The sequence below is a fragment of the Eubalaena glacialis genome, chromosome 2, assembly GCF_028564815.1.
Source record: "Eubalaena glacialis isolate mEubGla1 chromosome 2, mEubGla1.1.hap2.+ XY, whole genome shotgun sequence".
NCBI lineage: Eukaryota > Metazoa > Chordata > Mammalia > Artiodactyla > Balaenidae > Eubalaena > Eubalaena glacialis.
Genome location: NC_083717.1, coordinates 121,276,813 through 121,301,440, shown reverse-complemented (window position 1 = coordinate 121,301,440; position 24,628 = coordinate 121,276,813). Strand labels below are relative to the sequence as shown.

The 24,628-nt window shown below is 53.6% G+C and overlaps 2 protein-coding genes across 5 annotated transcripts; one reads left to right on the top strand and one right to left on the bottom strand.

Moving 5' to 3' along the window:
• Positions 1-374: 374 nt before the first annotated feature.
• On the bottom strand, positions 375-8,782 carry PCK2 (phosphoenolpyruvate carboxykinase 2, mitochondrial). 2 transcript variants are annotated; one of them, XM_061180670.1, is made up of 10 exons: positions 8,571-8,777; positions 6,208-6,453; positions 5,587-5,771; positions 5,297-5,500; positions 4,743-4,930; positions 4,253-4,415; positions 3,751-3,969; positions 1,659-1,796; positions 1,265-1,360; positions 375-1,031 (listed from the first exon to the last, which is right to left on the bottom strand). In XM_061180670.1, exons 1-10 carry the CDS (start codon positions 8,597-8,599, stop codon positions 577-579), a joined length of 1,923 nt encoding a protein of 640 aa, XP_061036653.1. In that variant the 5' UTR covers positions 8,600-8,777; the 3' UTR covers positions 375-576. The 2 variants fall into 2 exon arrangements, with proteins under 2 accessions (XP_061036653.1, XP_061036654.1); XM_061180671.1 differs by having other exon boundaries at positions 580-699; positions 8,571-8,782.
• On the top strand, positions 7,837-22,276 carry NRL (neural retina leucine zipper). 3 transcript variants are annotated; one of them, XR_009699420.1, is made up of 3 exons: positions 7,837-7,964; positions 12,080-12,209; positions 12,438-12,622. XR_009699420.1 is itself a non-coding variant. In XM_061180672.1 (3 exons), exons 2-3 carry the CDS (start codon positions 20,340-20,342, stop codon positions 22,064-22,066), a joined length of 789 nt encoding a protein of 262 aa, XP_061036655.1. In that variant the 5' UTR covers positions 7,837-7,964; positions 20,313-20,339; the 3' UTR covers positions 22,067-22,276. The 3 variants fall into 3 exon arrangements, 1 of the variants encoding a protein (XP_061036655.1); XM_061180672.1 differs by lacking the exons at positions 12,080-12,209; positions 12,438-12,622 and adding exons at positions 20,313-20,720; positions 21,659-22,276; XR_009699421.1 differs by lacking the exon at positions 7,837-7,964 and adding an exon at positions 9,388-9,441.
• Positions 22,277-24,628: the final 2,352 nt, after the last annotated feature.

The window sequence follows — 24,628 nt, the reverse complement described above, 5'->3', positions numbered from 1 at the left end:
CCCAATTTCAGGTCAGGCAGGAGGAAGAACAGGTTTGACAATGGAACTGCTTCACTGGTGAGTGGGGTTATAGAGGCTTCTGTGTCTCTGATGGGAGACTGGGAATTTTAGGCCTGGAGGCTGTACTGAGCAGCTCACAGAGGCCCCACCTTTTTAAGACCTCAGGACATGAGTAGTTACTGCTTTCTCCCAGCAATTCCTACTCAGTGGCTCGGTGGTAGAGATGCCTGTGAGACAGGTCCTTATACCACCAGGCTGTGCCAGGCCAGGCTGCACTGGGACACCAGCTACTTGGAAGGGTTGGAAGAAGATTGTGAGATTGGTGTTAAAGGGAAGGCTGTGAAGACAGGCAGGAAATGAAAACAGCACAGATGTTATATTAAATAAATGAGCATCTCATTATTGGGCAGCATGTGGGGGAAGGTCTGTGGCCTGGTCTCATGGCACCCAGAAGATGATAGTTATGTCAAGTTGCTCATATTTTCCGCAAGTCTGGTAGCTCGCTTATTCCTGGGAGGGTTGGAGCGGGTGTGGCGGGGGGGCGGGGCATGCTCTCTCGCTAGCTGTAGCCTCAGGTCACATTCTGCGCACACGTCCCTCCAGGGCCTCCAGCTCAGCCACCACCTCCTTGGGCAGATCCTGGTTGACTTGCTCTGTCAGGTAGCTCCGAATGTCACGAACCTCCTGTTCCCAGAAGTCCTTGGGGAGCGAGAACAGTTGGGTGGTGTCTATGGCTCCCAGGCCGCTGAGATCCAAGGCACCTTCCTTTGGCACCAGCCCAATGGGCGTTTCTTGGGCACTGTCCTCCCCCTCTAGCCGCCGGCAGATCCAGTCTAGCACCCGAGCATTCTCTCCAAAGCCTGGCCACAGGAAGTGGCCTGCCTCATCGCGCCGGAACCAGTTGACATGGAAGATGCGGGGCAGCCGGGCCCCTTTGAGGCCCTCCATGCTCAGCCAGTGTTCAAGGTAGCGCCCAAAGTTGTAGCCAAAAAAGGGCCGCATGGCAAATGGGTCGTGCATGATGACCTTCCCTGGGGAGGGGAGCAGGATGGGTAAGGAACCTCCCTTCTTACTGGAGAAGAGAAAGGTATCCCGCCTCCAGCCCGAGGAAGCTGTGAAATGTTGGCGGTTCTGGAACATCCTCGAGGCAGGGTGAGGGGAAGGGAATGGGGAAAAGATACATGTGGGAAGGGGTGGGCAGGAGGAAGGTCTGGTTCAGGAAGGGAGAGAAGAGGCAAGCTGGGCACACAGGAGTGGAACTCACCTTTGTGTTCAGCCGCGGCAGTGGCCTCTGAGCGCATGGCGCTGCCCACAAACACCCCATGGCGCCAGTTGAAGGCCTCATATACCAGGGGGACTCCTGGGACACCAGTGCACATGGTCAAAGGCAGCCCTTATCTTTGTACGATCACTCCATCCCTTCTGGTGATCTTGACTCTTACTCTCTCTCTCCTAGGACCTCAGCTGCCCATGTTCAAACCCCATGCCTCCCCACTCCACCTCGATTTTGCATTCTCCAGGCGGGTGCTCTAGAGGCAGACAGCTGTAGTTGGCGATCCAGGCTTAGGCTCTCTGAGCTTTAAGTACAAGAGGGAGGCGGGCCCTGATAGAGAGCCCAACCCTTAACCCAGATGGCATGGAGCCCACACGATGTTTACCTTTGGGTCTGCGGCCTCCAAAGATGATGGCGTCAATGGGGACACCCTCAGGGGCCTCCCAGGCGGGGTCTATGATGGGGCACTGGCGAGCCGGGGCACAAAAGCGAGAATTGGGATGTGCACAGGGCTCCTTGTCACCTGGCAGAGCAAATACAAATACTATCACTTCCAAGGGCACATCCACCCCCAATACACACAGACATTTGTAGACACTCTTGCACAGTTTCTTTTTGCCTCATCAGCTCCCCACAATCTCGGGTTGGAGGTTGGTAAGGAGCAGGGAGAAGGGAGCCAGGACATCTCCCCTGAAGATCAGGTTATTTATCCATAATGGTACTGCCAGCTGAGCTATGGGAGAAAAGAGCGAGAGAGGAATTGGTGTTTAGCAGGACACTAATGTTTATGCCAAGCTACAGCCACTTGACACTGAGCAGTGCTCAAGGGAATGGGGTTAAATATTGGCATAGGGTTATAATGGAAATTTTCCCCCAGGAACTCTTCTTTTAATTTATGGGATTATTATTTAAATAAACACTCAAACCTAAAGCAAAAACTGAGACAGGTCAGTATTTCAGATAACCGACTTTCTTCTTTGCTATTGTCTTTGTTGTCGTTGTGTTGTTTCTTCAGTTTACAGACAACTGACTTTCCATCAGCAAATAGCGGAAGACAGAATCTCCTGAGCTATCAGAATGCGAAAAGGAACTGATTTTAAAGCTAGTGGGGTTTTGGTGGTTTCCCTGGGTCTGCTCAGACCCGGCTGGAGTGATAGGGCTTGAAGAACTCAGATGAGGACATAAACTGGGCAGTCATAACCTGAGGAACCCAGGTCATTTGGCCCCTTCAGGTGTCTGGAGAGGAGTTGGGACCGAGTCAGTGGCATATGTATAAAGCACCATCACGGGGGCCCTGAATGGACACAGTGCTTTCTCTGCCAGAGGTTACTGGTTGGACCTCGGGGGGCAAGGAAGTCACGGAGCCAGCGCCCCCGCCCCCCTCTGACCTCCAGCTCCTGCCTCCACTTTCATGTAAGAACCATCCTTATGCTTCTCTCTTGCACTTTCATCAGCCCCCAGTTGAGGACCTAGCACAAGGTATTATTCTGAGAACTGAAGCTGGGCACAACATGCCCTCGTTACACCCCTGAATCCAGAGGTGATGAAAGGGTTGGGCAACTAGCCTGTGTCGAAATACGAAAGTTTCTTGGATTTCTCAGTTGGGTGGGGAGGCTAAGGAGGGCTTAATGATGGTGTTAGAGAAAATGAAGGATGATTAAATGAGGGGGGTGACTGCTAAGCCAGCCTGGAAAACTTGAATGTAGGCTTCAGTGACCACAGGCCACCCTCCCCTGCTAGGCTCCTCTTTGCTCCCACCCCTAGGTCTGGGCTCGCGGAATGCCAAAGGCCACTGAAAGCTGAAGGTCCAGAGTGCAGGGCTGGAGGAAGGGGCAGGGCTGCAGGGCACAAGGGAGTAATGACAGGGTTGAGAAACTAGCTTCTGGGAGAGGCTAAAGAGCTGGTCTGATTTTGTTCGGAAAGATGGGGGTGTATGTGTTGGAGGGGCAGGGGAAGGGTGAGGGTAACAATACTGACCTTTAGACAATGGTTATTACATGGGGAGCGGGGTGGGGTGAGGGTCCAAGTGGCAGGGGGAGGGGCAGGCTTCTTCCTTCCTAATGGGTCAAACTTTATGACTGTGCTTTGAGTCCAATTCTTTCTGTAATAATTTCCAAGACACCCCCCCCTTTAAAAATATCCAGCTTATATTAATTGAGAATTTACTACGTATTTGGCACTATGTTGAATCCTTTGCATGCATTATTTAATTTAACCCTCCAACACCTTATGAGATAGGTACTATGATAACTACCCCCATTCATGTGATGGGGAAACTGAAGCTCAGGAGGTTAAGCGACTCAGCCAGGCCACAAACTGAACTGGGACGTGAACTGAGATCTTGCTTAGGGTTGCATAACTCCCTTTGAGTCCCAGAGGTCCTGGCAGATGGCTGCAGGTTGAGGAAAAGGCTTTTACATCATCAAGGCGCTGAGCCCTGGGGGCTGACTTACACCCCGCCCCCCCCCGCCCCATACCAGGTTTCCAGGGTTTGCCCAGCCAGGAGGTCACGGTGACGCCGGGTGAAAGAGGCTGGTCAATGCCCTCCCAGTATACGCCGCCATCGCTGGTCTCAGCCACGTTGGTGAAAAGGGTGTTACTCTGGATTGTGGCCATGGCATTGGGATTGGTGGTGGCAGAGGTGCCAGGGGCCACCCCAAAGAAGCCGTTCTCAGGGTTGATGGCCCGGAGTCGACCTGTCGGGAGGAAAAGTGAAAAAACGGAAGGACTAACCAGGAAGAGTCGAGAGGTTCAGCCTCGGAAGGTCCTGCTCAGCCCCTCCCTGCCCCGAGCTGGACCCTAGATCTGAGGGGAAAGGTTTTGGCGTCTCCAGGGCGGCTGGGCTGCCAGGAGGCATGGGGGAGTGCTGGTTGTTCAGGAGAAGGTTCTCACTGACAAAGTTCACCCTGAGCAGTGGAGGCGAGAATCCTACACTCTGGTAAGAACCAGAACAGCGAGTACGATCCAAGGGCCTCTCACCATCACTGTCAAACCTCATCCAGGCGATGTCATCCCCCACACACTCCACTCTCCAGCCTGGCAGTGCCGGCCGCATCATGGCCAGGTTTGTCTTGCCACAGGCGCTGGGGAAGGCAGCTGCCACATAGCGCTTCTTCCCCGCGGGGTTGGTGATACCCAGGATCTGCCAGGTGGGGAGAGGGAGCAAGGAAGAGGTCACCAGAGGTTAGGCATGGTCTGCATGGGAAGGACAGCTAGGGGTCAACAGGGAGGACCAATGTTTATTCATGAAACAGGTGCACTGCCTTGCTACAGGGCCTGGGGTGGCAGCAAGGGGAAGCCCCCCCCCCCGACATTCAGCAGCCTCGGGCCAAAGCTTCGGGCATTTGCGCAGAGTCCCTGGTCCGCCAGTTGGGCACCTGGCAGTGGAGAGGCGAGGCTGAGGCTGACTGGCCAGGCCCCGCCCTTGGCCTGCCCCCCGAAGCTGCCCAGATCCTCACCAGGCCCTCACCAGCATGTGCTCCGCCAGCCAGCCCTCATCCCGGGCCAGCCGAGAGGCGATGCGAAGGGCAAAGCACTTCTTGCCCAGCAGGGAGTTGCCACCATAGCCGCTGCCGAAGGAGACGATCTCCCGCTGGTCGGGCACGTGGCCAATCAGGGTTTTCTCTGGGTTGCATGGCCACTGGCTCACCGGCTCCCCTGGGGACAATGGGGTCATGGGGCTGCTGGCAGGGGCATCAGGCACTGGGGTGTCAGGGGCCCGAGGGATCAGGGGGTGGCAGGAAAGACACTCGGCAGCAGTGGTGGTGTCAATGGGTAGCTAAGGCCTCCTACCTCATAATATGTATCAGCTCCCATGCCCCTATTCTTGGACATGGATAATTCACTCTTCTCAATCTTGAGCAAACTGCTTTGCCAACTCAGCCTCACCCCCAGCGCACTGCTGCCCTAGCTCTTGGGAATTCAGTATCTCACTAATCAGGATAGGTAGGATGCGGGGTTCCCTCTGAGTACAAGCAGGCCTCTGTGTACCCGCCCCCCGCCCCGGGCAGAGCAGGTGCTCACCTTGCCCAGTCAGGGGCTGGCCCACGGAGTGCAGACACTTGACAAAGTCGCCATCTCCCAGGGCCTGAAGCACGGGCGTCCCCAGCCGGGTCATAATCCGCATGCTTGCCACCACGTAGGCGGAGTCCGTGAGCTGCACTCCGATGCGGGACAGTGGGGAGCCCACGGGACCCATGCTGAATGGCAGCACATACATGGTTCGGCCTGTGGAGGAAAACACCACCTGGCTGAAGGGTTCCAACCTGATTATTTCTTCAGTGCCCCTGCCTCTGTGTCCCTGCCCTGGTTACCTTGCATGCAGCCTGGAAACCTCTCATCCACGGCTTGCTGGAACTCAGCTGGGGACATCCAGTTGCCCAGCTGCCCACGGGCCCCGCCAGCCGGGAGGGGCACTGTGTCCCGTTGAGAAGGAGTTACAATCACCGTCTTGCTCTCTACTCGTGCCACATCCTTGGGGTCTGTGCGGGCCAGCCAGCTGGGGGAGAGCGGATATCAAGAAGATAGTGGCCAGTAGATTTCCCTCATCCCAGACCCACTCTTTCAAGTCCAACTTTGTCTCTAGGTCTTCTGTTGGCCTTATTTTTTCCCATCCATTTGCATCTCAGTTGCTTCCTCCAGATTTTGTCCCAGTCTAAGGGGTAGTTCCCTTGGCCCCAGCCCTGGTAAAAACTCCCTGAACTTGTAAGTAAAAAAAAAAAAAAAAGCAAAGGATTTTATCTGTATCAGCTTATTCACTTAACATAAAAATACAGACCAATCCCAATAATTCCTGATTGTTTCCTCCAAAGCTCCCATTCTCGCTCATTCCATTGGGATGGTCTACTTAAATTTGATTTCGTCTTGGTAAACCCAAAGTGGCCTCCGTCCCCGCAGCTGCCCCCATCTCGCAGGTCGCTGGGCTCAGGGCTTACCAGTTGTTGTACTTTGGGAGCTTTCGGATGAGTCCCTGCTGTTCCAGCAGGGTTAGTGTGGCAGTGTTTTCTGCCTCGGTCCCATCACAGATGTGGATGCTCTCTGGTTGGCACAGGCGGGCACTGTTTTCCACGAAGTCTCGAACCCTAGCAGGCAGCTGGCCCAGGTCTCCACTCAGTACTCGCAGGGTCTGGATACTGCGCTGTGAGGGCCAGCCCCAGGGGCTCAGCCCACGCCATCTAAGCCTGCGAGAGAAGAAATAGAGAAGTAATGGGCCAATGTGTTCTCGTGGAAGATGAGCAAGTCAAGGGGACAGAAAGCTGGGCTGCTGGGGATGTGCTAAAGTAGGTCTGAACAGGCACCATGATGAAGTCGGAATAGGTAAGGGAGATGGGTTCAGGCCACGTCTGTCTTGTGGCCTTTATGAGGCTTAGTGAGGGTGTCTCCTGATTAGCAAGGGACAGGTATCACCAAATGAGCATAACGACACATGCTTGGCTGTGTGGCTGTATGTATAAGGCATGCTGATGTTATTGTAGGCTTAGCTCATGCCAATTTTTTACTATGTCTGGTCAATGTTTGGAAATGAGCAGGTGTCCTATGGCCCAAATGTCAGTAAACTGTGCCCAGTTGACAGCTTCATGTGTCTGGTGTCCTTTTCATTCTCAAGTATAGTTTTTATAAGTCAAAAAGGCAGCTGTTTTCATTCTTTTCTTCTGATGTGCATGCTGTTAAGACTGTGAAAGCCTCAAGCAGAGGACTAGGTCTTTGAGATGGTAAGTCCCATGTTTCTAGATTTGGGCCCTTGCACAGAGAGTGGGTGATTGGATGTCAGGGTTCCAGGCACTGGATCTGCGATTGCCCACCTGGGCCAACAAGAATTGCATAAAGTGCTCCCACTGGGTAGGTATTTTTGAACTGTGTGGAAGGCTGACTGTTGGAGAATGTCACTGGCTGGGGTGCATGCCCTAATTCTTAGAACAGGGTCCCTGGAGTCTGTCCCTTCACACCCCTAGGAGAGGGAAAGGTAAGGTCTGCTCCAGTTGGCCTGGACCCAGGATGGAGTAACCCAGAGAGAGCAAAGGCCAAGAGAGAGAAGCTGTCCTCCTCTTAATGCCAGGGCCTTGCCCGCCAGAAACTGTGCCCCACACGCCCAGCACTGCATGACCCTGTCCCTCCCTTGGCTCTCTTTCCTAGAGAACACATGCCTAGAACTTTGGCTCTTGGTGGTGGGGTGGAACATTAGACTGCAGGGCGCTCAGACTCGCAGGGAATAAGCCTGGGGAAGGGAGGACGCTCAGACCCTGAATGTGGGAGCTGGGTGGCTTCACTGGGCAGGGCAGGGTGGAAACCCAGTGTGGCCCCAGGGGCAGAGGTGGAAGCCTCCTGGGACTTGGTTCTGTTCCCCCTCAGAGAGAAATTTCCCCCAAGCATTAATTTTAAAGGCAGACAGCCTTGGGGAGAACCTGTCTCCGCGGGGAGGCTGGCTCAGGAAGTCTCCTGGGAAGCTCCCTCCCCCACTCCCCCCCCCAGCCTCCTGAGTAGGACCTTCTCCTTTTCCCCTTCTCCAGAGACCACCCACAAGGGCTGGCCAAGTGGAACCAGCTGTGGGAGAGACAGAGGGTCAGCTCAGAGCCTGGGACAAAAGCTGAAAAGGGAGGCTACAGAGGGAAGACAGGAAGCTGTGAAAACGGGGAGAGGGCAGACAAGCAGGGCCTAGGGGTTCCCGTCCTGGACAGGGGATGAAGCCAGCCAGGTAAGAATGAAGGCAACTCGGCCCCCTCTTCCACCTTGCCTCCCTCCTTTCCCGGGCCCCAGGCCCCTCTGGCTGTGCTGGGCTTCCCGCCAGGTTCGTCTGCCAGGATCCAGTCGTGGGGAGGCTGGGGAATGGCTGTTTACCTTCTACCTTCTTTAGGGAGCTCTGAGCTCAATCCCCAGGGGCTCATGCACCCTTGACCCCAAGGCCCTACTGCTCCTCACCGCAACCTGGGGCACAAGCGCTACATTTGTAAAGCAAAGGAGGAGACACGGAGAGCGGGCCCAGCGAGGACGAGCGAGGAGGGGAAAGGAAGTTCTGAGGGTGGCAGAGAGAGACGGTGTGGTCAGGGACCAGCAAAGCGGGGGGTAGGGGTGGGGTGGGGACGGAAACCGAGAGACCCGGAGCGGCTGAGGCCGCCCCGATCTCCAGTGAGACGCACGACCCGAGAGGCCGTGGATCCAGACGCACTCGCCACCTGCCCGCCTCCTCCTCCTCGGAGGCGAAACCAGGCGGAGGAGGGCGAGCAGGAGAACGCAAATGGCAGCCCCGAGGGGTCAAGCGCGGCGGAAGGTGCGGGTCGGCCCCGGACTGGGGGTCACTCACCGCAGGCCGGGGCGGTACACAGCGGCCATGGCACCTGGGCGGGGGTTGCGGGGTGGCCACGCGAACGGAGCGGAGCCGGGGAGACAAGGAAGGCGGGGAAGGAGGGAGCGCGGCGCAGAGAGCGGGAGCTCAGGCTAGGCAGGAGGCGCTTAAAAAGGAGGAGGGCGGGCGAAGGGGCGGGACCCAGCAGGGCCGGCGCGACCCTCTCTCCGCCGGGTGCTCCAGCCCCAGGTCAGCCCAGCCATGGCCCCACCTCCTGCATCTTAGCCCCCAAACCCTTGTCTCCCATTGGAGGATTGGGTCCTCTCCTCGGCTCCCTCCTCCCCGAGGCCCCGCCCCACCGCTACGCCTCGCCCCCCTGCACATGATGTAACGTTGAGGACTCTTGCTCTCGGGAGAGAGCGACTGGGAGACGTTGGGTGACAAACAAGCTAAGAACAAGGGGAGGGGCCATGGGCTGGAGCCCACGCGGCGCTGGAAGTCTAGAAGCCGGGGGCTGGGCATTGCCTTCCCCCTTCTTCCCGGGGCTTGGGCACTCTGAGCCCAGGCTCTTCTGTTGTCCGGGGCCCTAATGCCATGGTTCCCTCAGTCCCCAACTCCCAAATCTTTGTTTCTTCTCCCCGTGATGAGGGCTCTCTTCTGCCTTACCATGAAGTGGTGATGTCTCTCCACCCCAGAATCTCTTCTTTGGGCCTCTGGCCTGGTCATTCTCTCCACATTCCCCTGGAGAATGCATCTGCCCCACCCAACCACCACCACAAAGTCCTCTGGTAATTTCTCAAGTTACGTCTCCAGCCAGACATCTCTCTTCAGCTTGAGACCATGGGTATCACCCCAAAGGCCAGAGCACCTCAAACTCAACGTGGCTATGGTAAGCATTGGTCCAGCATCCACTCCCCCTTTCTGGTAATAGCACCCTGATGTTCCTTTGGGGAACCACCTCCTCAGTCTGTGTGGTCTTGTGGGTCTCCTACCAGTGCGCTCTCAGCTTGGCCAATTTGTGTGTCCGTCACTCTGGCCACAGCCAGTGGAAATGTTCAGGAATGGGCATGAGGTCTCTCTCTGGGGCTTTTTCTGTCAACTTTCAAAATGAGATCTCCTGCTGGAGTTGCTGGGCTGGTAGAACCTAAGCCTGATGCTGCTGGGTGTCAGCTTGGCCCTGCAAAGCAGGAACCTGCCTGAGATGGAAACCAGCCTAGAGGAAGCAGGCTGAGGGATGGAGAGTGACAGATTCCTAATTCTGGGTATAGGAGTCAATAAATTTCTTCTCTTGCTCAAGCTAATTTCAAGTGGACTTCTGCTATTTGCAACAGAAACAACCCTAATTCTCAGATTTCTCAGAGTTCTCTACTGGAACATAATGGGACAAAAGAGCTGGCCTCCAGCCTTGGGCTTGCTGCTGACCCTCATCTCTTCCACCCAGGCTCCATCCTGGACTCAACCTCATGTGTATGTATTTGGGACTCTTCCCTCCAGTCCCTACATCCAAAGTCTGTTCATACCCACTCCACTGCAAACAGCTCCTCTTTGGTCACTCTCTGGGCCTAAAGATGTGCACACTGGTGGCATCATGGCCAAGCTATTGAAGGTCGTCATCTCTTCTGTGATCCTGCACCTGCTCTCATGGTTCCCTATCTCAGCAAATGGCACCACTATCTAGCCATTGCCCTAGAGGAACCTGAATCAGTCTATACTATTCCTTTCTTATCGTCCAGTGAGACACCAGGAACTTTGGATTTGTATTTCACAATTAGCTCTCAAGTCTGTGTCTGTTTCCCCTGGCCACTGCCTTAGTTCAGGGTTTATCTCTCACTTGGCTTCAAACAATAGCTTCCAAGCACCTTCTTGGCCTCCCACCTCTCCAAATGCCACCCCCTCTCCCTCCCACCAAGTTATTCTCCAAACTCTGTGCATAAGTTCACTTTGGAAAATTAAGAGAGAGGAATATTTATTGTATGGACACCAGGTGCCAGGCTCTGAGCCAGTAGCTTTACATGCATAATCTCATTCAGTTTCACAATAGCCCTGTTTTACCAATGTGGACACTGAGGCTTAGAGGTTGTCATTTCTTCAAAGTCACACAGCTGATCAGCAGGAGAAATGGAATCTGAGTCCAAGTCTTTCTGACTCTAATTACCAAGTTTTTTTTTCCCCCTGCAATCCTATACTGTCTCCTTGATTTGTCCTTAAGGAAAAAATGAGATCATATCACTCTTAGGCTTAAAATTCCTTCAAGGCTTCCTACTACACGGCAACTGATGTCCTTCATAACCTGGTTCCCATTTATCCAATGGCATCACCCCCACCTCCCTACTTGCTGCCTTCTCTCCTATATACCAAACTCTGCAGTTCCCAGAGCACTTCTGTGAACCTTTCTGCCCTTCAGATTTAAATTAAACATCACCTTCTGTGTGAAGGTCAGTGTGCCCCTTAGAATTAACATCTGTCTCATCTGTGTTGGTTCAATACTGTGTACATACCTATATTTTTAAATTAATCACACTTTATTGTAGTTGTTTTTGTATCTCTGTAATCCTCACTGGAGTGTTAGCTACTTGAAAAAAGGACCCAAATTTCATTTTATTTTTTAAATATTTATTTATTTATTTTTGGCTGTGTCGGGTCTTAGTTGCGGCATGCGGGCTCTTCGTTGTGGTGAGCAGGCTTCTCTTTAGTTGTGGCACACGGGCTCCAGAGTGTGTGGGCTCTGTAGCTGCGGCATGCAGGCTCACTAGTTGTGGCACAAGGGCTTAGTTGCCCCACGGCACGTGGGATCTTAGTTCCCCGATCAATCTGGGATCGAATCCACATCCCCTGCATTGGAAGGCGGATTCTTAACCACTGGACCACCAGGGAAGTTCCAAAAGGACCCAAATTTTAGTCTTCTTTTTATTCTAGCTCCTAGCAGAATCTGGCCCATAATAATTAGGCACTTAGTTAACATTGGTGGAGTGAAAGAATGAATGAATCCCACATTTCTTTTTTTTTTTTTTTTAAATTATTATTTATTTATTTATTTGGCTGTGTTGGGTCTTCGTTTCTGTGCGAGGGCTTCCTCTAGTTGCGGCAAGCGGGGGCCATTCCTCATTGCGGTGCGCGGGCCTCTCACTATCGTGGCCTCTTTTGTTGCGGAGCACAGGCTCCAGACGCGCAGGCTCAGTAGTTGTGGCTCACGGGCCTAGCTGCTCCGCGGCATGTGGGATCTTCCCAGACCAGGGCTCGAACCCGTGTCCCCTGCATTAGCAGGCAGATTCTCAACCACTGCGCCACCAGGGAAGCCCGAATCCCACATTTATAATCCCCCGCCATTCTGCCTTAGCTTTAGGCAGACTGAACAAGGGGCTCCCTTGAGGGTTTCCTTATCCGATTCCCCTTATCCGCCTCACAGTTTTGCTCAGTTCTCTAGCCCTCCTCCTAGCCTGGTCCACCAGCTGGCCTAGTGTCCGCGGCCACCACCAGGGGGCAGGGTGTGACCAGCCTTGCCTTGGTCTGCATTTTCTGATCCCCAGGGCCCTCTGGATCAGCCCTTGGGTGTCTCACAGACCCGCTGCAGTGGATGCTGGGGAGTGTGGCCCAGATCCCCCCTTCAGGATCATGGCATTCATTGAAAGTGAGCAGGACCCCGTGGGGCCCTCCCAGGTACAAATCTTTTTTGTGTCTCCAGTTTCTTAGTTGTAGGAAAAAGGCTTCAGCCTCATAGACCTTCCCCGAGTACCAAAGGGCAGATTCAAACAGTTACTAATCAGGGAGGGGAGGTAAGGCAGAAACAGAGGAGGAACAGTCAAGAAACAATAGTGCAGCGATAAAGCAGGGTCCTGGTTCCTCCTCAAGGGATATACATAACTATATCTTTGAGCTCTTCTGCAGGAACTAACGCCCCCACCCAGGTGGAGAATGGTAACTTCAGGCTGAGCACAAGATCCTTGGAACACTGCCCTGTTATCTCACCACCAACCAGTCAGAAGAAAAGTCACATACCCTGCAGCTCCCATCCCAGATTTTGCCTATAAAAACTCCCAGAAAACCACTGGGAAGTTTGGGGTTTTTGAGCACAAGCCACCCGTTCTCCTTGCTTGGCCCTGCAATAAACCTTTCTCTACTCCAAACTCCAACGTTTCAGTTTGTTTGGCCTCACTGTGCGTTGTTGGGCACGCGAACGTGTGTTCAGTAACTGGGGCAGGGTGTGACCAGTTTTGCCTTAGTTTGCGTTTTGTCCTCCCCAGGGCCTTCTGGGCCCAGCCATTGGACGTCTCACGGACCCCCTGCAGTGGGTGCTGTGGCGTGCTGCCCAGATGCCCCCTTCAGGATCATGTCCCAGCTGCTGAGTGTTGGCTGCTGATGGTGCAAAGCTGAGCACTTCCCTGAGCACCACCTGTGGCTGAAGGGAGCTGTCTTGCCAAATGCCCCCTTTCCTGGGGCAGCTGGTATCCAATGACTGGTTGATGCAGGGCTCCAAAGTCCTGGCCCCCTTGCCTCAATTTGGGACACTCTGAAGGTCCATCCTAGCTCCAGAGCTCCTATGGGGTCAGCTGAAGCCTCTGTTTCAGCTGTAATGCTTTTCAACTCTTCCCTCTGCCCAGTCCCACTTCTCTCACTGACTTGGAAAATCCTCCCAACAAATCACCTGTACACAAGTTTCCATCTCGGAGATTTTTTTTGTTCTTTGGGTTTTTTTCCAGCTTAAGATATCCCCCCAACTTGACTTGGATAACTGCATTAACCCCCTAATCTGACTCTGATTCCATTTTCGCCATCCTCCACCATAGATCCAAAGTGATCTTTTCAGACACAACCTGATCATTCCACATCCTTGCTGAAAATCCTTTAGTAGCTTCTCATTGCTCTTCGAGTAGAGCTCACGTCCTAAACTTGGCCTACAAGGCTCTGCATGATCTGGCCCCACCCTCAGCTACTGCCATTCTTCCCACTTTCCTTGGTATCTGCTTTCTGGCTACACTGGGTTTTTTTCAGTTTCATGAATGTGTCTACCTCTTCCCTGCCCAGAGCCTTTGCATACATTATTCCTGTGGCTTGGAATCTCCATCTTCTCCACACCACCAGGCATGGTCACTTCTTACTCCCCTGACCAGTCTCAGTTTAATGTGACTTCTTAGGTGAGCTGTCCCTGCAATGCTACCCTCTCCCCTGCCCCCACGTTAGATTAGGTCCTCATGAAATAAAGTCTCATAGCCCCCTGACCTTCTCCTGCATAGCACCCATCTCGTTATGTTAGGGGAACCACTGACCGAAACTGCCCACCCTGGCCAGGCACCACACTAACCCATTTGCATGAGCTGTTTTATGACAGGAGGTCCTGGTAAGGAACATGGAACAAACAAGCCATCACCAACCAGAAGAATTTGGGAAAGGTGAAAAGGTGATGCCAGTCCATATGTCCTACCAACCTCCCAGAATCCTCCTAGCTGGAATCCATCTTGGCTGAGCGATGCGTGCACCACCAGGAAGGACCCTGAGTCAGAATGATTGGCCAGAGACAGCCCAGAAACTAATTCCATCACCATAAAACTCGAGACTGCGAGCCACGTGGCAGAGTGGTCCTCCTGGGTTCCCTTACCCTCCTGTTCTCCACCCAGGTACCCCTTCCCAATAAAGTCTCTTGCTTTGTCAGCATGTGTGTCTCCTTGGACAATTCATTCCCAAGTGTTAGACAAGAGCCCATTCTTGGGCCCTGGAAGGGGTCCCTCTTCCTGCAACAGTTATAATGGTTTTTTGTGTTTTTTAAAATAGATTTTATTTATTTATTTATTTGTTTGTTTATTTATTTATTGGCTGCGTAGGGTCTTCGTTGCTGCACGCGGGCTTTCTCTAGTTGTGGGGAGTGGGGGCTACTGTTCGTTGTGGTGTGAGGGCTTCTCATTGCAGTGGCTTCTCTTGTTGCAGAGCACAGGCTCTAGGCACACAGGCTCAGTAGTTGTGGCGCACGGGCTTAGTTGCTCCAACGCATGTGGGATCTTCCTGGACCAGGGCTCGAACCCATGTCCCCTGCATTGGCAAGTGGATTCTTTACCACTGCGCCACCAGGGAAGCTCTAATGGTTTGTTTTTATGTAGGCCCATCCCTAGCATATGTAGGGCCTGGGGCAAGAGTACAGATAGAGGCTCACAAACCTTGTGTTTAAATATTTTAAATGTATGACTCAAGCTAACAAACTATTAAATAAAATATATTCTACCCTTCTACCTCGACAAATATACACACAATGGTCTGGAATTTTGTTCAAATTTGGATTTTGTTTGGAATCCTCAAGATTCCACAGCAGAATGTGGTGGTGTGGAGAGAAGCAGCTTTCAGCCACTGGCCTTCGGGCCCACTTCTTTTCCCACCTCTGACACCATATTCTACTTCTACACCTCATGTGCATGCACGTGGACCTCCTGTCTATACATCCCAACTCTGTCCACAGCCTCCTGCAAACAGCCACCCCTTGGCCACCCACTGGGTCTAGAAATGTGTGTACGAGTAGTGTGATCTACCCTTAGGAGGACAAACCCAGGAAAGAGGTCCATGTGGGCCCTAGAAGTGGGCTTGGGGCTCTTTGGACAAGGAATTCCTAAGTATCTGGAGTGTGGTCCAGAAGGGGTTTGGGGTGTGGGCAGGGGACGCCTGGACCCCTCACTCCAAGGGACACAGCCAGAAGAGGGCCAGAGTCTTTCAAAGCACAGCCTTTCAAAACACAGGGCCTAGGGCACGGGCCACTCCTGCCTGGGCCTAAGGGCAACAAATTGACTTTTCTCTGGTTTGTCAGTCTATAAGCTCCATGAAGACAGGGCTGGTGTCAGTCTGATTTACTGAGGTGTCCCTAATGCCCAGCACAGTGTCTGGTGCGGAGTAGGTGTTTAATCAATATTTGTCAAATGAATGAATGTATGAGGTAGACCAGGAAGAGGTTTGAGGATTTGGATCCATTACTGAAGATCTGGATTCCATAAGCCAGAACTAGAAATGAGAACGGGTGGTACAGGGCTGCAAAAATGGGGGTGCAGGACAGAGGAGAATGGAATCCTGGATTACTGACTCTGTCTCCCGTCCTCTCCTTTCTCTTTGTTTTCTACCCCACCTCTCCAGGCCCTTTACCTGCCTGGCCCTCTCTCCCCATGATCCAGCATCCCTCTGTCCATATCCTTTGACCTTTTTGTCCTTTGTCCATTGCTCTTTCTCTATGGCCTGACCATCTATCTGTCTGTTCTTCTGTATTTGTTTCTAGTTCTCGGTCCCCAATCTTTTTTTTTTAAATTTATTTAATTAATTTATTTTTATTTTTGGCTGCATTGGGTCTTCATTGCTGTACGCGGGCTTTGTCTGGTTGCGGCGAGCGCGGGCTACTCTTCGTTGTGGTGCGCCGGCTTCTCATTGCAGTGGCTTCTCTTATTGCAGAGCACAGGCTCTAGGTGCGTGGGCTTCAGCAGTTGTGGCACGTGGGTTTCAGTAGTTTTGGCACGCGGGCTCAGTAGCTGTGGCGCATGGGCTTAGTTGCTCTGCAGTATGTGGGATCTTCCCGGGGCAGGGCTCGAACCCATGTCCCCTGTATTGGCAGGCGGATTCTTAACCACTGTGCCACACTGTGCCGAGGGAAGCCCTCGGTCCCCAATCTTACTTTCCTCTCTCCCTTCTTCTACCACTTTTGCTCTTCTAGTCACTTGTTCCCATCACCTCTTACTCCCTCCTGATCCCCTCCCAGAAGCTTTCTTCTCTCTTTTAGTTCTCCATGGGCCTTTGCCCATCTCTTCCATGTGCCTACGTCCCTCTGTCTCCCTCAATCCAGATTCCTGGGGAGCCCCTGACTAGTTTGCCCTCTCTCCTAGGTCTACACCTACAGCCTCCTTAGCTAAGTCTTCTTGCCTCCCTTCCTCTGTTTTTTCCTTTGCAGAGTCCACCTGGTTTCAACTTTTTCATCCCCATTTCTCTGTCCCCAAGTGTCCTTGAGCCAGTCAGTCTCAGCGTGCGTCCCCCTCCTGCCAGGAAAACCCATGAACCACCTCCTGGGTCCTCACTGACCAATGTGCTTCTCCTCTCTGTGCCCTTGGTCCTTTCCCCTGGTCCAGCCCTCACCCCTCAGACTCCTTTCCCTGGTCAGTGGTGCCTGGTCTGAGCCCCGAGCGGCTCAACTCGCCTGAGCTTGTTTAGTCTGACTCCTTCAGCCCGTTAGCAGCTTAGCCCTCCCACGTCTCCTCTGAGTGCTCCAGTAAACAAGAGGATCAGCGCAGACCTGACAGCTGCTGGGGGGCAAGTGTCTGGCTGCAAAAGGGGCTGCAGTCAACACTTGCTATTCCTTCTTCACCAGGGAAATTCTGAGGTCTCTTTCCTGGGTATTTACCTTAGAACCATATTCCATGTGCATGTGATGGGCTCTGGTCTCCATGGTCCCCATTCCCATTTTGTGGCCTTGTTCCTAGGCCTTGGGCTTTTCGATTCTTCTGCAAAAACAGCACTAGATTCAGGCAATCACACCGAGAAGCCTTTCCACTTGAATGATGACAATGGTCTCTGCTCTATAAAATGGAGGCCAAGTGCGGGAAGAGAGATGTCCTCTGATGTTGGTCTTCTTATATGTGTGTAGAGAGCATGGTAGGAGAGACCAAACACACACACACACACACACACACCCCAAAGGAATCTGAGTTGACTATAGGCACTCTGTAGATCAGGGGTTCTCAAACTTCAGTGTTCATGCAAATTACCTGGAGAGCTTACTAAAACATAGATTTTTTTTGGTGCCATCCCCAGAGTGTCTGATTCAGTAAGTTCGAGGTGAGGCTAGAGAATTGCATTTCTAGCAAGTTCCCAGGTGGTGCTGCTGGTCTGGGGACCCCGGTCTGAGAACCACTGTCTTAGATCATCTGAATCTACCAGCTCTTTACCTAACACCTATGGCTGGGACCAGGTTAATTTTTATAATTGATCCTTGGGGCTGATGGACACCCAGGTCTCTCTCTGGGTTGGGAAAGAGGACATGTTAACCCCAGGGGAGTGTTTGGAAGTCCTTAGAAAGTAGGAAATAGCTTTTAACTCCTGGAGTTCTATTCTAGTACAGACCCTATTTAAACAGCTTCAGACAGGTTTAAACATCTCCTTGGCTAATTCCTAGTATCTCTGTTCCAACTTCTACTTGGGGATGATAGCTCTAAGAAGTGTTAGGGGATTAGGCTGAAAATGTAGGTCACCCCCCAGCCATCTGGGAACCAGGAGGAGTGAGAGAGGAAGAAAGAGGGACAGAGACACACACAAGGAAAAGGTGAGGGGAAGCAGAGGGCAAATGAGGACAGTTACAAAAGTGTCTCTGACGGATTGGTGGTGATTGGATTTCAGTGTCCCGAGGTGTCCTGGAAGGAAGGAAAAGGGTTCCTCATTCCCTCTTCCGTTCCTGCTCCCAAGCTGGCCTGCCTGTCCTGGGGCTGGGTCCGCAGGAATTGGAGAGGCTGAGACTAGGATGGGCAAGTCCTGGAGGGTTGTTTATCTTTCTGATGCCATAACTGTGAGGGGCATGAGGCCAGATAAGGTGAGAGCGAGGCAGGGAGCAGAAATGTGAGCATTCCTGAAAACAGGAAACAGACCCAACAGGCCAGGTGAGAGTGGGCTTGGGAGAGCTTATACTCCCCTAAAACACCCACAGGATGCTGCGGAGCCTTGGAGGGTAAAGGTGCTGGAAGCTTGTCTGGCCCTCTTTTCCAGTCCCGGGCTTTCAGTCACCAAGGACTGAGGGTTGTGTCCTCATGAGGGTGCCGGCGGGGGCCAATGTGGCACTCTGTACTGGGGAACTGAGAACAGTGAGTCAGACCATCAGTGAGGCGCTTTGTTGGGGAAGATGCCCCCTTCCCTTCCTTGAGAACAGGCAGACTTGTCCTCTCCTCTCATTTCCTGCAACCCCTCAGGCCAATGAGATATGCAAATGATCCCCTTACCTCATTGGTTGGAGGCCTGAAAACCATGGATGACCTCAGAGAGCTGGCCCTTTAAGAGTACCCAGTGGGCTCTGTGCCCACAACCCCTTGTTCTGAGCACAGAGGCACCAGGCCCTGCTCAATGGGGCCTCCAGTCTCTGGGGAAGCTGTGCCTGCCTGGCTTTGACACTGACCAATCATCTCTGCCATCCCTAAAGTGAGTATGTCTGAGGCCTACTTGGGTGCCAGGCCTCTCACCTAGAGCCCCCTCCTCTGACACCTGCTGTCTGTTTTCTGTTGTTTGTTTTCAGGAATCTTCACACTTCTGTCCCCTGCTCTACTTCCACCCTGACTGGCTTTATGTCCCTCACTGCTATCACATCAGAAAGATAAACAGCCCTCCTCACTTAGCTTTTCATCCAATTCTTTCTGGACACCTCTCTCTAGGTCTCACCTTCTCCTCCCTGCCAAAGATCAATTCCTTCAATCTGTGTTTTTGTTCCCATCCCCTCTGCCTTCTCAAGGGTGAGGGGCTCAATAGATAGGGCAACACCTGGGACAGGAAGAGAGAGAGGACTTGTCCCTCCTGCCACCTCTCTGGGCAGAGCCTGGGGGCCTGAGATGTGGTTGGAAAGTGGGTTACCTAGGTTTGGACATCGAGATGGAGCCAAACTCTAAGCCCTGGGGATGAGCACTTTCTGCCTTGTCCCTCCTGGGGCTGTTGGAACTGGGAGTTGGGCTCAAGCTTGGGACTTCCAGGCTGGGAAGGCTCTCCGAGGTCACCTAGCCAGAGGTGACTCAGGTGGGCACATGCTCCGTGGTTGATAACAGGGAGGAGGGTTCCTGGGTGACATAAGTTTGGGACACTCTTGAAGTTGAACAGATGGTTTACCGAAGGACTTCTCAGATTACTATGCTGCGGTGCTCTGTGAACCTGCAAGAGGTTCACAGGGATGGGAGGCAGCATTTCTCAGAATGATCTGCGTACAGACCCCTTCTTGGATATTTCTCAGACTTCATGTTTCACAGAACACTCTCTGAGAAATGTTAAAGTCCAACTACCTTCCTTGAACAGAAGGGGAAACGAGGGTCAGAAGGGGAAGGTGACCTGATCAAGTTCATACAACATCGCAGGTCCTGGATAGAAGGAGGAAAACCAGTCTCGTTGGTTTCCCTTGGAGAGATTAGCCTTGGGGAAAGATGGTCACCACTCTGTCCTGATCTTTCTAGAACTGATTCTGGGGCCGTTCTTGTTTTCCTTGAAAAGTCTCTTGCTTCTAGAAAAGGGATTCATCGATTAATCCATAGAATGAATGTGCATTGAGGGTCTACTATGTGCAAGGCATTGGCCTGGGTGTTCTGAGAGAGAGATTACAGCATGTTATCAATCTATTTTAAAATCCACAGCATATGTGCCTTTCCATTGCCCTAAAATATACACATACTCTGTCACAGTTAATTAAGCAACACTTTTTAATTGCTTGGAAATGAAATGATGCCTCTTGAGATGAGAGAGATGCTCAGCATGTCCCAGCACTAGAGTTGGGAGTGCTGCCACAGTCTTCTTGTTTTTCGTAGATCCCAGAGGCACCAGTGGGCCAGAGGCTCTGCTATCCTCTTCTTCACTCAGGCTTTAAGCTGCTTTCCCCCTGGTCAGGAGGCCCTGCCACCTAAGAAGTTGTCCCTCAGCCCGTAGGTGACTGTGTAGGGAACAGGCTGCGCCATCACCCCAGCTTTCCAGAACTCTGTCCCCAGGGCACTTGGGCTTTGGGGGAAGCGGATTTTGGTCAAGGAGGCTGGCAGGCAGCCTCCAGGTGCTCCAAACATGTCCTCTTTTTTGCAGGTGCACCCCTCCTAATCCAGCCCCAGAATGGCACTGCCTCCCAGTCCCCTGGCCATGGAATATGTCAATGACTTTGACTTGATGAAGTTTGAGGTAAAGCGGGAACCCTTGGAGGGGCGATCTGGCCCCCCGACAGCCTCACTGGGCTCCACACCCTACAGCTCAGTGCCTCCATCACCCACCTTCAGTGAGCCAGGCACGGTGGGGGCCACCGAGGGCACCCGGCCAGGCCTGGAGGAGCTGTACTGGCTGGCCACCCTGCAACAGCAATTGGGGGCTGGGGAGGTGCTGGGGCTGAGTCCTGAGGAGGCCGTGGAGCTGCTGCAGGGTCAAGGCCCAGTCCCTGTTGAAGGGTCCCACCCCTACTACCCAGGGAGCCCAGAGGAGACCGGAGCCCAGCATGCCCAGGTGAGTGATCAGCGAGCTGGTCCGAGGGAGGGCAGGGTGAAGGAGGAGGCCAGCCCAGAGAGGAAGGAGAGTCCCCGGAGAGGGTTACCGATTGGGAAAGGGGTAGAGGACAGGAGAAGGGAAGAAGGACTTCTAAAAGATATCAGGTAGAGACAACTATTTTCTGGCCCTTCTTTTTTTCTTTTTTCCAAATAGAGAGAAATGAGTAGCCTGAATCAGGAGGAAGAGGGAGAAGACAAGGTTAGAAGAGGATCGACCAAAAGGGGAGAGTTGAGAATTAAAGGGCGTCAGGAATGGTTGATTAAGGGAGGTATATAGATACTCAGTCTGGGGAACCACGGAAAGGGTTGTGTGTGGAATGGAGCAGAGCTGAGACTGTGGGAACCGGAATGAAGTTGGCCTTTTCAAGACTTCGTGCTGCCCCAGCCCCCAACCTTCTCAGGAAGGATTGGGACTCATCCTATTAATTATAGACACAGACAGGGGTGTTGAGGGCATTAAGATGTAATCCAAATCCTTTGAGGGTCACAGGGTTGCAGCCTTCAGGACAGGGGAGCGAGGTGTGTTGGAGGGGAAGGGTCTGTCTGGCCCGAGCCCACGGGACACACGTGGGCCAGGAGCTGGATGCTCATGACCCCTCTAGGTCAGTGTGGGGTTCAGGGGCGCGACTGGCTCGCCCGACGGTGGGTGGGACACGCGGGGACCACCCAAAGGGGTCGGGGACCCATGGCGGGGGTGCGGGGCAGGGGAGGGCGTGTTGGGACCTGGAACGGGATCTAGACTGCGGGACAGATTCAGGGGAAGGCGCACATTCAGGTAAAGGTGGGAGCCGGGGGCGGAGCATTCCCGAGGGCGGGGCCGGGTGGGCGGGGCCACCCGAGCTTGGAGCAGGGCGGGAGCCGGCGCTGACTCGGGCCCTCTGCCCGTTCCCTCTGCAGCTGGCCGAGCGGTTTTCGGACGCGGCGCTGGTGTCGATGTCTGTGCGGGAGCTAAACCGGCAGCTGCGGGGCTGCGGGCGCGACGAGGCGCTGCGGCTGAAGCAGAGGCGCCGCACGCTGAAGAACCGCGGGTACGCGCAGGCCTGTCGCTCCAAGCGGCTACAACAGCGGCGCGGGCTGGAGGCCGAGCGCGCCCGCCTGGCCGCCCAGCTGGACGCGCTGCGGGCCGAGGTGACCCGCCTGGCCAGGGAGCGCGACCTCTACAAGGCTCGCTGTGACCGGCTGGCCCCGAGCGGCCCAGGGCCGGAGGCCACGCCCACTTCTTCCTCTGAGCCACTGGCCGCGGAGTGGTGGAGTCGGTGGGCGGGTGGCGCGCACCACCCGGGAGGCGGCTGTACCATTCACTAGATGGTTACAGAGCGCCTTCTGGTGCCAGACACTCCTTTGGATGACCACACAAATATCCCCAAACTTCCTGGACCCTCAAGGCATGCTCCGAGGTTAGATGCCGGTCATTTTCTGGAAGAGGGGTCCCGTTCCCTCACGCAGGACGTGCAGAGAAACCCTTCACCTTCTGCCCCACTCTACATGACCAGGTCACTGAAGTCTGCAGGAGTCAGTGCCAGGCACTGGGCGGGGGGCGGGGCGCAAGGAGGTGTGGATGATGCACAGTGAATGGGAGGTGAGGGAATGGTGCAGCTCCCGGCTCAGCTTAGATTTTAATTCAAGGTTTTCAACCTGTAGTGCACTACGGTGGTAATTAGCAATGAGGCTATGTTTTCATTCCAAGGCTTGTAACCTCCCCATTTTAGGACTACTGCATTTTCAAGATTTCAATTCCCAATATCAAGACAGACCAGGAACTCTATTCAAGAGGCTTTCTTGAAGAAAGCCCGTGGCCTGCAGGGCCCAGAGCAGCAAAGGCCTGAGGAGCTCTGGGGGTGGTTGGTGTGGGCTGGGAGAGAACCCTGGGCAGGAGTCTGCAGCCAGGCGTGCTAGTCTCAGCTCTGCCACAGGATACCTCGCGGTCACCTTGAGCAAATCACTTGCTCCCTGGGTCTTGATTATCTCATCTAATCCTCATTTGGATTGGATGACTTCTGACACCTTTCCAGTTCTGGCCTCTCCTTAGTGTGGGAGCCCCAATGGTCTCCCCAAGAAGCCCCGAATTCAGCCTCACCAAAGGGACTTTCTGTCCTGCTCCAGCTTCCTGACTGCAGCATAGGCCCATGCACTGGTCCTCTGTTGCTCCCTCCATGCTGCCTTGGCCTCCAGACCTGCATAGGGTGCCCCTGCTCCCTCCTGTCTCTCTGAGGGCTGAGGTGAGACTTCCCCCAGCCTGACAAGGAGCTGAGAGAATGCAGCTTTTGTGAATTAAACTTGAAGTCTAGGCACAACTGTACGCTATTGGCTAGATGTTCTTGCAATTTAAGAAGTGTTTATTCTATATCCTTGCTCCAGGCCTGTGTGTGTGTGTGTGTGTGTGTGTGTGTGTGTATGACAGAGAGAAAGAGAGGGAGAGGGAGAGTGAGAAGGAGAGAGGCTGGATAGCCCCCACCTGGGCGGAGTGGAGCATCTCAGTTCTGAAGCCCCAATGAAAATGGGGGGGAGGGGCGGGGATGGGGCCAGATGGAGCCTCCCCCTCCCACCTCCACTGCATAGAAGCCCAGGAACAGTAGTGACCCGGCCAGGCCTGCCTGTGGCTATCCTGGCGGCTCACAGTTGCCATAGTAACCCAGCCCTCTAGTTCAGCAGCCTACAGAGAGAGTGGGCGGGGGCTCTGGGCAGAACAGAGGCATTGGGCTGGGAGCAGTTACCTGGGAGCAGCCTCTGTTGTAGGTCCTCTAAGGGAAATAATAAATGGGGAGAAGGAGTTGGGTGTGGGGGAAGAGGCTCCCATATGTCTCTCTTCCTTTCTGCCCCCTCTACCCACCCCCTCCCCAGCTGTCTCTTCCCATCCCCATTCTTGTTCCCTCCTCCCCTCCTCTAGCCGAGCTCGTCCCTCCTCCACTCAGGAGCCTGCCATGGGAGTCCTCTCCTCTATCTCCACCAGGATTTCTTTCTCTTCTCCTCTCCCTTTCTCACTGCTGGCTACTGGCCACCCTCTTTGGCTCTGGCTCCTCTCTCTTGAGTGGCTCACGGCACCTTTAGCCTCTCCTCCTCCATCCCCTTCCACGTGCATCGTTGAAGGGACAGGCTGGGGCAGGGAAGGTCCTTCTAGGAGCCCAGCTCTTCTTCCCTCACTCTGGATATCCCTCAGATCTTCACCTGCTCTCTACAGCTGTGATCCAGACCCACTACTGCTCTTGCCTGCCTTCCTTAACTGGCTGAGGCTCTGCACGGCACACATATGGGCAGAGATGCCCATCCATACGCACCTACACCCGTACACACAACCGGGCCATGTTTACACACACTTGGGTCACAAGCTGAGGGTCACATGGATTCACCTCAAACAAAAGTTGCACACTCATGATTAAATGTGGGCCCTTTAGTCAGATGGGCCTGGACTCAAGTTCCAGGCTTATCAGTTCATCTTTGACCATGGGTGAGCTTCAATCAAGCTTCATTTGCTTTGTCAGGAAAATGGGGAAAATAACGGTAACTACCTAGTGAGAGTGAACGCATTTAAAACACACTAAGTACAAAGCTTCACACATGCTAAATGGCAATGGTATTAAGAGTACACAGGGAGTTCCCTGGCGGTCCAGTGGTTAGGACTCAGAGCTTTCACTGCGGGGGCCCGGGTTCAATCCCTGGTCAGGGAACTAAGATCCCACAAGCCGCAAGGTGCGGCCAAAAAAAAAAACAACAACAAAGTACACAGCTGGACTTCTGAACCACTAAAGGCCATACTCTGGAGAGTCAGGGATATGCAGAACATGAACACACACACACACACACGTACACACACACATTCACACACCAGGAAAACCAGGCTGCAAAGACCTTAGATACCCCCTCTGTATT

Coding starts and splice junctions, on each gene's coding strand:
- NRL (XM_061180672.1), top strand. CDS start 20,340: ATGGCACTGCCTCCCAGTCCCCTGGCCATGGAATATGTCAATGACTTT. Junction 20,721..21,658: donor CCGGAGCCCAGCATGCCCAG/GTGAGTGATCAG, acceptor TTCCCTCTGCAG/CTGGCCGAGCGGTTTTCGGA.
- PCK2 (XM_061180670.1), bottom strand. CDS start 8,599: ATGGCCGCTGTGTACCGCCCCGGCCTGCG. Junction 6,454..8,570: donor GTGTACCGCCCCGGCCTGCG/GTGAGTGACCCC, acceptor CTTCTCTCGCAG/GCTTAGATGGCGTGGGCTGA. Junction 1,032..1,264: donor TGCCGCGGCTGAACACAAAG/GTGAGTTCCACT, acceptor TCCCCTCCCCAG/GGAAGGTCATCATGCACGAC.